Consider the following 12,554-nt stretch of genomic DNA (forward strand, 5'->3'; position numbering starts at 1 on the left):
GGAAGGCAATGCAGAAACCTGTTTTCACTTTTTGGCTTCCTTTCTCTACTTCCATCTGCACATAAATGTGACTTTCCAATATACCTTTTCACATAATCCTTAAGCTGCCATTGTGTCAAATCTGAAGCAGATTCAAGAAAGCAAACCTTCAGCACAGGCTGAAAAGGCCTTAGGTGCCCTTGCTTGCTTAAAGACACGACAGACAATTGTTGGTTGCAGCAGAGCTGTGGACAATTTATACAATCCACCAAGCTCCTAGTTTCTGTCTGCGCCTGGCAGATGGATGTAAGATTGTTGAACCAGCAAAGGTGGAAAATGGGGGATGGTTGAGTGTCAGGTAGTTATGATCACAAAGTTTTACCATCACTGCAACAGATTGGGAACCTGAACAGAGCACAAATGTGTGTCAAGGCATTCACATTCTGTCTTACTGAAAACCTAGATCATGCATTTCTGTGCAAGCATCTCAGGCAGATGCTATCTGTAGTACTGTTCAAACATGTAGCTTCCACGTTTTGGGACTATTTTTAAAGGCCAAACGTCAAAGTATTGCATAATGTGATGATTTAATTTTTACTAAACCAGCCATAACCTCCCACAAAGTTTTGAAAATTATTTCTTTGTATGTATAATGGTTTATTATCACTTTTGCTGTTCAGAGTAATACAGTGATATTTATTTTTCTTTTTATAGGGTCCATTAGAAATCAGTGTAAAAGTGATGCAGTAGAGCAAAAGAAAATTGAACAACTGCAACAAACCATTTTAGAAAAAGAGGCAGAAATAGTGGCATTACAGGAAAGAAATGAAACCCTAGAATGTCAATTAGCTATATTTAAAGAAGAACTTAAAAATGAAAAAAGGGAAAAAGAAGGATTCAGTAGACAGATGGCAAACTTGTGCCTGGAGCTATCTGCTTCAAAAGAAAAGGCTTCTGGTTTGACTGAGGAACTCCAGCAGTGTCAGGCTAGTTATGGGAAAATAGCTTCTGAATTAGGCACACAGAAAGCTATAAATAAAGAGCACGAGGAGAAGATTAAACAACTAACTAAAGAGGTAGAAGATGCTAGTCAAAATATTGTAGTCAAAATGTCACAAATAAAAGCAATGCGGACAAAAATAGACGAGTTGCATAAACTTGATTTGGAATCTGGTACTGTAGATGTTGATCTGGTCAATCTCAATGATTTTTTGGAAGATTCTCAAAAAAATAAATCAGGGAAAGTTCAAATGCATTCCTTAAACCCACAGCGCCAAGCATCTAATATTGCAGATGTCAGGCGAGAGAGCTCTTTCCATTGCAGTATTGAAGGCATTTGGAAAGAGTGCAAGCAAATTATTAAGGCATCGTCACAAAAAAGTAATCAGATCCAAGTACTCCTCCAACAAATTGAAAATTTACAAAAGAGTGTCAGTGAGGCTGACAGTGAGAACAATCAAATAAAAATACAATTGAATAACATTATAAATCAGGGTAATCTGTCCATAAAGGAAAAAGAGAACCTTGTTAATCAGTTACAAGAACAATTACAGGAAAAAATCTGTGATTCTGAAAAACGTGTGGCTGAAGATAGAAGAGCAATTACCCAACTTGAGAAACAAATTGCCAGTCACAAGGAGAAAATAAAAGAGCTTGAATGCCTCTTGGATACTTGTAAGACTAAAGCTGACAGTGCAGCCAGGTTAGAACAAATACTTAAGGAAAAGGAATCTATCATTTTAAAGATGGAAAGGGATGTAAAAGACCTGGAAAAGAAATATATGGATTCAGAAATAAAAATCCAAGAATTAAATAATCAGGAAACAAAACTGAAAGAGGAAGTCATACAGCTGAAGAATAACTTGAAAGCTGTTGAACATTCACTTCAGGAAAAGGAGAGAGAAGATGAAAGAAAAAAAGTTACAGAACAGTAAGTACACATTGAAAAGGCACTTGAGATGAAATCTAAAGTGAGATTAGTTTTTAATGTGTACCAACTCACTTCCAAATAACACTCAGGTACTTATTCAGATCAAACTGCTTTGAAGTAGTTGAGAAGTTAAAATTTCTCCTTTTGAAAATGTACACATGACTGGCTATTTTTCACTTGTTTAATTGTTATTTTTGGTAATGTATCGAACCCAGTAAGTAAATTCCTACCTGTAGCATCAGTACATGGGAAGAAACGTAAGTACAAATGTAGACATTGCAATTAAACTTGTAATTAGCAGAAAAAACAATCCATTATACAAGGTAATATTCGTACAACGTGTACTAACTTGTTTTCTGTGGGGAACTATCTCTAACTTCTCCAAATTTTCTACAATGTTCCTGCCTTTTGTAGTAAATTATGTTTTGGGGGGTTTTTTTTGTCTCTTGTTTTTTTCCCTTTGTAAAAGTCACAGTAGAATATCTTGTCAGGTGGAGACTGACTGATTAGGTTTTTTTGTACTTAATTATAGTAAAAAGATGCATGATCATAACTGTGATTATATCTCCACTAGTGAAATGGACATAGCCTGAAAATCTTTAAGCGTATAAGTAAATATGGTATAATCATGAATATTTATTTTATTCACTTGATCCACCAGATTCAAATGTCTTCTAGAAAAGATCTTGTGTTTAAGGCACTCTCAGAATGTGAATGTCTGGTATATTTAGGGTCTCCCTCATCAGTTTGGGTATACTTCACTGTACAGCATTAAGCAATCGTATACCACACTTGTGTGCAGTCTTTCACTGAACTGTGATAAAATGGCCTGTGCATTTGGAGCTGTGTTAATATTCATCTACTTCTGGTATGGAAACCAGAGGCAAGAAAAACTTATATAAGCCTACCTGTTAGAAATCATGATACTGGATAACTTTTTTGGAGTAGAAGGTGCAAATATTGGAACAGAAGCTTTATAAACAGCAATTTTTAAAAGCAGGCAACTCTTGACCTGGATCTAAAATATTAAAATGTTACTAGCTCTTTATATGGTAACAGCGATATTTGGTAAACGCTTGAGTAATTTGGTGACGGATGTAGTATGAAAACTTAAACAGGAAATGAATGTAGAGGAGTGGAACCAGCCTGAGACATAATTACACACCCTTTACCTGACCCTAGAGGAGGAGAATGAAGGTGAGAAGATTATGATGATCAACAGATGGCTGAGGCTATAAGGAAGGCTTTGGGATGTTTGACCACTGGGAGGCATTGACGAACAGAGGACAGTTCTCATGGGATGGACTCCATCTGAGTAGGGAGGGAAATAGATTTCTGGGTTGAAAGTCATCTCCACTGATGTTAAAAGCTTTAACTAGGAATCTGGGGAGATGGTTGGGAGATGCTCATGTAATCTCCACACGTCGTTCTAATATTGACTGGGAGGAAAATCAAGAAAGAGAATACAGCTATGGAGAAAGGAACAGCAGAGGGTAGGAGAATGGACATTAAGAGGAAAGAGAGTTCATTTGGCATTGGCACTAACAGTCAGGTGATAGAGGCAGTAGAATGACTGTACCTATTCAAGTGAGTAATCTGGGTAAAGCCAAGCACATATAATTAAAATGTTTGCACACCAATGCAAGGAGCCTGCGTAACAAAATGGAGGAACTAGAACTACTGGTGCAGGCAGTGAATCCAAATAATATATGTGTAAGGCTTGAATATGGATAACAAAAACATGGTGGAATAGAAGTCATGACTAGAGTACAGGTACAGAAGAATATGTGCTGTTCAAGAAAGACAGAAATAATGGTAAAGGTGGTGGAGTAGCATTGTGTATTAATGAAGAGGTACACTAAAGAAATTAGAAGTGATGAAATGTATAAAATAGTCTGTTTGGGTCAAAATGACTTTGGGGAAGAAAGGTACAAGAAAGTTCCCTGGGATAGTTCTTGGGGTATGCTACAGACCCACAGGATCCAGTCTGGATATGGGTAGAGCCTTTTTTAATATTTTAATAAAATAAATAGTCCCAGGAATGTGAGGTTATGGGAGTCTTTATCTTCCTAGATATAGATTGATGGAAAAATGCTATTAATAATAGTAGAGCCCAGATTTTCCTGGATGTGATAGCTGAGAGATTTCTTCACCATAAAGTTGCCAAACCAACAGGAGGTGATGCCTTTTTAGATATGGTATTGATGAGTAGTCAGAACCTCATAGAAGAACTGGTTGTAGGGACAACCTTGGTTCGAGTGATCATGAGCTAATTCAATTTAAACTAAATGGAAGGATAAACAAAAATAGATCTGCAACTAGGATCCTTAATTGCAAAAGGGCAAACTTTTAAAAAATTAAGGGAATTAGTTAGGGAAGTGGATTGGACTGAAGAACTCAAGGATCTTAATGTGGAGGCGGCTTATAATTCATTTATAATCAAAGCTGCAAAAGCTATTTGAAGCCTGCATCCCAGGCAACGGGAAAATATTTCTAGGGAAGGGCTTGCAGACCGAACTGGATGTGCAAGCATCTCAAACAGGTTATTAACAGAAAGCCTACAGGGAATGGAAGATGGGATAGTTCAACAAGAAAATCTACCTCTTGGAGGTCAAAAAGTTCATGGAAAAAGTGAGAACCGCCAAAAGCCAAGGAGAGTTGGACCTTGTAAAGGAAATTGAAACCAATAGTAAAAGGTTCTGTAGCCATATTAAAAACAAAGCAGAAAAGATGCAGTGGGATCACTAATCCCTACACTGAGGATGGGGTAGAGATTAAAGATAATCTAGGCATTTTCTAATGGGGTAATAAAAAGCTTAGCGGTAGTGGCAGGGTGGCTAATGGAAATTAAATATGAAACTAGAAATGATCACATCTGAGGTGGAAGTCAAACTCAAACAGCTTAATGGAACCAAATCACTAGGCATTGATAATCTCCATCCAAGAATATTAAAGGAACTGGCACATGAAATTGCGAATCCAACAGCAAGGATTTTTAATGAATCCATAAACTTGGGGCTCATACCCTATGACTATAAAATTGCTAATAGAGGACCTGTTTTTAAGAAAGGGAAAAAATGTAATCTGGGAAACTACAGGCCCGTTAGTTTGACCTCAATTGTATGTAAGGTCATGGAACAAATTTTGAAAGAAAGTAGTTAAGGACATAGAGGTAAATGGTTATTGGGATAAAATACAACATGGTTTTAATAAAGGTAGATTGTGCTAGACCACCCTGATCTCTTTGTTTTGAGAAGATAACTGATTTTCCAGACAAATGAAATGCAGTAGATCTAATCTACCTGGATTTCATTAAGGCATTTGATACAGTTCCACATGGGAAATTATTAGTTGAAATGGAAAAGAGGAGGATTAATATGAAAATCGAAAGGTGGATAAGAAACTGGTAAAGGGGAGACTTATAACAGGTCATACTGAAAGGTGAACTGTTAGGCAGGAGGGAGGCTACTAATGGAGTTCCTCAGGAGTCAGTCTTGGGACCAATCTTATTTAACATCTTCATTAATGACCTTGGCCCAAAAAGCAGGGGTGTGCTAATAAAATTTGTGGCTAATACAAAGTGGGAGGTATTGCCAATACGGCGGATGACCCGGAATATACAAGATTTGAATGACTGTGAAAACTGGAGTAATAAAAATGGGATGAAATTTAATGGTGCAAAGTGTGGGATCATACAATTAGGGACTAATAATAAACATTTTTGCTATGGGACGTGGAACTTACCAGTTGGAAGCTACAGAGGAGGAGAAAGACCTGGGCTTATTGGTTGATTACAGGATGACTGAGTTGCCAATGTGAAAAAGGCTAATGCAAAGTATTAGGATACATCAGGCAAAGTATTTCCAGTAGAACCAGGGAAGTATTATTACCATTATACAAAGCACTGATGAGACCTCATCTGGAATACTTTGTGCAATTCTGGTCTCCAATATTTAAGAAAGATGAATTCAAATTGGAACAGGTGCAGAAAAGAATGATCAGGAATGGAAAACCTGTCTTATGGGAGGAGGCTCTGAGAGCTTGACTTGTTCAGCCCAACCAAAAGAAGTCTGAGGGGAGACATGATGTATTTATAGAGACCAATCATAGGGATAAATACCAGGGAGGGAGAGATGTTGTTTAACTTAAGTGCTGATGTTGACACAAGAACAAATAGATATATACTGGCCATCAACACATTTAGGCTTGAAATTAGACAAAAGTTTCTAATCATCAGAGGAGTGAAGTTCTTGAACAGCCTTCCAAGGGGAGCAGTGGGGGCAAAAAACCTAACTGGCTTCAAGACTCAGCATGATAAGTTTATGGAGCAGATGGTATGATGATGAGACTGCCTACGCTGACATGTAGCTAGTAACAAATATCCCCAATGGCGGCTAATGTGACGCTTGATGGAGAGGGCTCTGAGTTACTACAGAGAAGTCTTGCCAAGGTGTCTGACTACTGGGTCTTGCCCACATGCTCTGAGTCTAAGTAGTTGCCATAATTGAGGTTGGGAAGGAATTTTCCCCTGGGTCAGATTGGCAAAGACCTGGGGAGGAGGCTTGTCTTTCTCTGCAGTATGGGGCAAGGGTTACTTGTAGTTTTAAACTAGAGTAAATGGTGGATTCTCTCTGAAACTTGAAGTCTTTAAATCCTGGTTTGAGGTTTTCAATATCTCAGCCAGAGGTTATGGGTCTATTAAAGAAATGGGTGACATTCTGTGGCCTGCAATGTGCTGAAAGTCAGAGTAGGTGATCATGATGGTCCCTTCTGGCCTTAAAGTCTGAGTCTACTCATGTTGAGTAAGTAGTGCCTTACTGGTCAAGTAGACTCATTTAATTCAAAGGGGCTTATGAAGTACTACTTAATGTAAGGTTGGCAGATTGGGCCTTACATTTGTAAAAAGCTGATAGGCCACTTCCCTAATTAAATCACAGGGTAGAAGTTCCATTTCATATGCTTTGTTTGCATTTGTATTTATGGAACATTAAAGGAACTCTGAAAGGTAGTTTTGTTCCCAAGTTCAGGGCTTTTTGTGTTCCAAAAACAAAAAGTGTAAAACCTGTTAGAAATGTGTCCTTTTTAAAAACAAAAACAAAAAATCCCTACAGATTTTCAGTTAAAATTACTTGCAGTTTACAACTCTTTCCTCTGCAATAATACTTCTAACTTCCTTAATGATATTTAACCCTTCCTCTTCTCCCCCACCTCTCTCAGGTTAAATAAAGAGCTCTCTGAGAAGTCAGCCTTCATACAGAGCCTAAAAATGGATCTTCAGAGGAAAGATGAGGAATATACAGATGTGAAAGAAAAGCTAGCTGATGCCAAGAAACAAATTCAGCAAGTACAGACAGAGGTCTGCAAACATAAAAGAGGAAACCTGTTTCTTCTACAGATTAAATGTAGAGCTCTGCTAATCAAATAATTTACTCTCAAATATATTGGTTATATGAATATTTAAAGCATTTCATATCATAATAATCTTGTTAACATCTTTAGATTTTTAGAATTCTGACCCTAGGCTAAAAAAGACCCTAGAATAAAAGTGAACCTGAAAAATATTGCTTACAAAACCTATGAGCTACTAAGAAGAATACAATAACTTCATATTTTGACACACAGATATTGAATGGAAAAAACATTCTTGCTAGTAGTTTGTTTGGAATGGATTCAAGATGACTTGAAAATAATGGCCAATCAATTTATTGAGAAGAGCTCTCCAGACTGATCTAATCATGTATCACTGTGGAATATATTGTTTTACAAGACTGACTTTGGGACTTTCCATTTCTTAGACTGGTGGAGACCAGGCTTTCTATGAAGATAACTTATTGATTGGCCTTTTTGAGGGAGGCGAAGGATTAGCAGAAAGAAAAAGTGCTAATTTTGTTTCCCTTGCTGGTTAAAAATGGAGGTTACAAATTCTCCTGAGATCTGTGAAAGGAAATGAAAAAGAATAACTTCTAGTTGTACTAATGATTAATATTTAACTACCAAGCAGTAGCACAATTAAAAATGCGATGGAATGCTCATTGCAAGCAATAGCCATTTTGCATTTTAATAGAGGCGAAAGTGTGGAGTCTTGCACTGGTGGTTAATTACATATATTGCTGTTTCCCCAGCATAGTAGACATTAGTGCTTCTTGTCTTTCGTCTAACCAGTACCCTAAATATTTAATGCTGAACCACTTCTGAAGGATCAGGAAAGGACTGAGATCAAATGTCAACTGAAAACTTTTTAAAGCTCAATAGTTTATCATTAAAATATTAGCTTCTTAGTTTTATACATATAGCTGAAATTCTTACTTGACTAAGTCACCTGCTTGGATATCTGTTGAATACGGTAAATCTTCCCATTCAGTGATCAGAGCTTGTTCCTTAATTAAGAAGAAAATATAGTATATTGTACCTGCATTTTTCAGAATAATGGAGAATTGTCTAATTATTTGAAAGCTTCTCATGTAATGTTGGATTGTAAACATATTAAATACTATTTGTATATACAATCCACTTGTGCCATCGAAATCTAAAAAACAAACGTAGGACAATTAACTGTGGACTTTTGCTTATCCTTTTATGACATGGACTTCTTTGTAGGTGTGCAAGATGCGTTCAGAGGAGAAATTACTAAGGAACAAAGTTAATGAATTTGAGAAAACTAAAAACCAGTTTGCTGAGGAACTAGATTTGAAACAGCGGACAATCCAGCAACTTAAAAAGGTATTTTAAAAATTTCTTATAAAACTAAAGTGACTTGATATGCCCTCAATTTGTCATTTCCTAATTATCAGCACCTAATTATATAAGAGAGTTTCTTAGCAATAAGGAAGTCTCAGAAAATAGGGTAAAATAGAACTAACCATGCTAAAATTAACTTAATGGACAAGAACATTTTTAAGAACTTCTTATAACAGTGCCTCATCAAATTACCTTTGATAAAACTAAGTGTCCAGTAAATATATAGATTAATAGATCTGCAAATGTTCTTATTCTGGGTTGAAGCATCTGGATAAACAGCTGAAATACCTCAGTTTACAACTTCTTTTGTTCACCAGTAGACTGGCTGTGAGACTGTCCCTCTTTGGTAGATGGAAAAGCTATATATTCCAGGTTTCTTCAGTCTTAAGTATCAGCTCATTACTTAATAAAGCTCTGAGTGAGAGACTTTCCAGACTTGCCAAATGCTAATGTGCATCTTTGTTTTCAAACAAAGTACTAATTAATACATATTAGTACTAATTTTCTTTCAATGTACTACTTAGGAACTGTTGGGTAATGAGAAAATAGAAGAAATCTCAAAAGAATACCAGAATGCATGTAAAGGTAAGCAATAGTCATTTTTGTTCATATCCCATCATGAAATGGCAGCATAATGGGTTCTTGTGCAAAACACTTGTTTAAAGGATTTTAATATATTCATATTTTTTAAATATTGTTTGGATAGAACTAATTCCAAACGTTTGTTTAGCCCATGTCAGCTGATCTATTGGAAAGCAAAAAATTGACTCAAAGGATATAAATCCCAAACTCTATTTCCTAAAATAAAATGGACTGTGGATTTGCCATACCCACACATATAATGTTTTAAAAGTCTGAAAAGGTGTGAGAGATGCCATTTTAATAAAATCTCAAAGATTAAAATGTTGACTGGTTAATGATAGTTATGTTCTGCAGGCTTGATGAGAGTACATCAGTCAAACAATGATTACCTTCTCATATAGTATTGGAAAAAGATACTCAAAAGGAAACTTTCAAATAGATTCAATAGAAGAGGATAGCCAGTATAAGAGTCTGCACATAACTAACTGGTCTTCCTCCAAATCTCCTTTTGGGATAAAGCCATTTGCTGTTGGTGAATTGGTTTTTAGTTTTTGTTCCTCTTGTGGTTGGGAACATCCAAGTTTGAGAACTCTGGCCATTTAAGTTTTAAATGTGTTGTATTTTCTAACAGAGCTTTGTGGAGGAGAATGATGGGGGGAAAAAAGCCTCCTTTTTAAATCTATTTTTAAATCTTCAGATCTGCATGCAAAAGAGAAAATAATTGAAGACATGCGACTGACATTAGAGGAACAGGAACAGACTCAGCTGGAACAAGATCAAGTGCTAGAAGCCAAATTAGAAGAAACGGAAAGATTAGTTTCTGGTAAACTACCTATATAAAGTAGGGGCAAAAACGTACTTTTTAGATGCTTAGGAACACTTCTCCATTTTTATCACTGAGTTTGTAAGTATTGATTATAATGGACCAAATCCAAAACACCACTGGATTTTTGTTTAAGGACTGCAAGATTTAGCCTACCAGTACCATTTCTGCCACATCTTCCCTCCAGCAGTAGTTGTGACTAATAAACATGGGAGACTGTATTAAAAGAAGAGAGTGAATGTGGTAAGAAACTTGAAATTGATGCAAACCACATTATTTCTTGTTCTTGTGTTCTGACTAGAATTGGAAGAATGGAAGCAGAAATATAAAGAGCTGGAGAAGACTAATAGTGAGTGGCAACAAAAAATAAACAAACATGAGGAAAAAACCATAGATGGAGAACTTATAAGACTGCAAGAAAGACTTAAGGTAATTTCTGATGACTTAAATTGAATGCTCTATTTAAAATTAAAGCAGGGAAATAGCTACTTCCCCTCTTCCTTGTTACACCAAAGAAGTGGGGCGTGTTATAAAAGTGTGCATGTGCAAACTGAGTAACACTAGTAAAGTAAGCTCCCTCTGAAAGATGAAGTACTATTCCATAACTGCTAAGGACTATGCAGCATATATGACATGTCTAACCAGTCCTGATCCTTTCTCCACAGAGTCAGTTTCTCTTTGGGCTTCCATGTAGTCGGGCTCTGGCCAATCCACTAAATTATTTGAATGCTTTCTTTACCTTTCTACCTGCCATTTTCTTCTGTCAGTTCTCCCGCATACTATTCAAAACATTTCTAATAACTATTTAGAAAATACATAGCTATCCTCTTAATAGATAGTAGTATTAAACATTTCAAATATGAAGTGTTCACAATAATATGCAATACTGACTGGGATGCAAGTCAAAAAGGCTTAAGGCCATGGAAGGTGTCTATGCCAAACCTGCAGTTAGAACTTCTGCTCTGTCCCACGCTTAGTCCATCAGATTAAACTCTCTCTCATGATAATGAATTTTGCCTCCTGACCCTTAACTCCACCCCCTTATGGTGATGACCTATATTTGACTTACTGGGTAAAGGAGCCAATTCAGCACCCAGCAGGTTTCTGGGAAGGGAGCTTGAGAAGACCAAGAAGCATGACCTCCCACAGTTGTAAATTGGTCTGGGCTTGTCTGCAAAACTGGGAGTTCCCATTTCAGAGGTTCTTTAAGACCAAACCATGGAACCACAGATCTGGTGACATAGGAAAAAATCAGTAAGCGACTTCAGCCCTAGTGATTTACATCTTCAGTGCTATCTTCACAAGGAGCAGGTGTGGAAACTTTTTAAAATTAAAGCCGAGAGGAATGGATTGCCAAAACCAGGTGGGGGGATGAGGAAAGCCAGGACCTTGGGCTTCCCAGACCCCAAAGGCTGGCTATGCTGGGGCAGCCAACTAACCATACTGTATTTTTGAGAAATGCCAATGAGTTGCCTTGCTCAAGGATCCAGCTTGTACCCTGGCCTCTACAAATACCTTAATTTTGAGGAATATTATATATGGCAAGAAAGATGGACAGAGCATTATGTGACTTACTGAGAGATAAGTGGAGCAGGATTTCTGTAGGTTCCTGGGTTGTTGGTTCAGTGCTGTCAGTTGCTGTCCAGTTATATGGGAGAATGTCCTGCAAAGAGGTTTGTGGATAGTCATTTTGGTTTTGAGGGTAAAAAGGCAAAGTTTATGTTGGCTGAAGTGACGTTCTTCAAGTTAAGCCTGTTTAATCACTTTCCCTCAGTGCCTCTGCCTTTTGACTTGTATGGAGTAGTGTTCTTTGTCCTTCTGCCTTGAGGGAACAACAGTATGCATCTGCAGGTCACTTTGTGGCAAAGCAGGGAATTCAAGGGATAGGGACAGGAGAGGACAAGAACAAGAATCGTTGCTGGTAAAACTTTTGGCACAAGTTGCTTGGTACCTGTGAGTAATCAAAGTTATCTACACTGCTGTAGATCAAATACACAAATGTCTATCCCATAATATCATTCCAAAAGTCATTACTTTTTTTTTTTAAATGCTTTTTTGCTATTTTTATAAATAAAAGAAAAAGTTCATTTCAGGAATATGCTGGCATCAAGTTGGTGGGTTGATATTTCTTTGTTTTACTATTAGGTTTTGTCTTGTCCTAAAAATCGTAATTGGGTATCCTCCCTACAATTGACAAAAATTGTCAATTTAACATCAACCTAACCTTGAAGAGCCTTCTTTCTGGCTAGGAAAAGATTTATACCTGACTCTTTAAATTTTTGATTACTTAAAACAGGAAATTGAAGAAAAGTTTCAAACTGATAGAAAGAAATGGTTGGAAGAAAAAATGGGTCTCATGACTCAAGTAAAAGAAGCTGAGAATCACCGAAACAGAGAGATGAGAAAATTTGCTGGCGATCGAGAACGTTACATAAAACAACAAACAGAAGTGGTAAGTAATAGCCCATCAGTTCTAATTTCCATGGTGCTTTAAACAGGTTT

At 36.9% G+C, this 12,554-nt stretch overlaps 1 protein-coding gene across 1 annotated transcript in view; it reads left to right on the forward strand.

The window, feature by feature from the left end:
• Positions 1-12,554, forward strand: part of KIF20B (kinesin family member 20B) — a 74,311-nt gene that overhangs the window by 40,004 nt on the left and 21,753 nt on the right. Inside the window, exons 21-27 of the mRNA XM_067552819.1 lie at positions 694-1,909; positions 7,127-7,265; positions 8,507-8,629; positions 9,172-9,232; positions 9,927-10,052; positions 10,354-10,481; positions 12,349-12,504. Of these exons, the coding sequence (XP_067408920.1) occupies positions 694-1,909; positions 7,127-7,265; positions 8,507-8,629; positions 9,172-9,232; positions 9,927-10,052; positions 10,354-10,481; positions 12,349-12,504 (1,949 nt within the window). The remainder of the gene's footprint in view (positions 1-693; positions 1,910-7,126; positions 7,266-8,506; positions 8,630-9,171; positions 9,233-9,926; positions 10,053-10,353; positions 10,482-12,348; positions 12,505-12,554) is intronic.

Source organism: Emydura macquarii, unplaced genomic scaffold (assembly GCF_026122565.2).
Source record: "Emydura macquarii macquarii isolate MOO-44397 ecotype Brisbane River unplaced genomic scaffold, CSIRO-AGI_Emac_v2 contig_1390, whole genome shotgun sequence".
In the NCBI taxonomy this organism is placed as follows: Eukaryota; Metazoa; Chordata; order Testudines; family Chelidae; genus Emydura; species Emydura macquarii.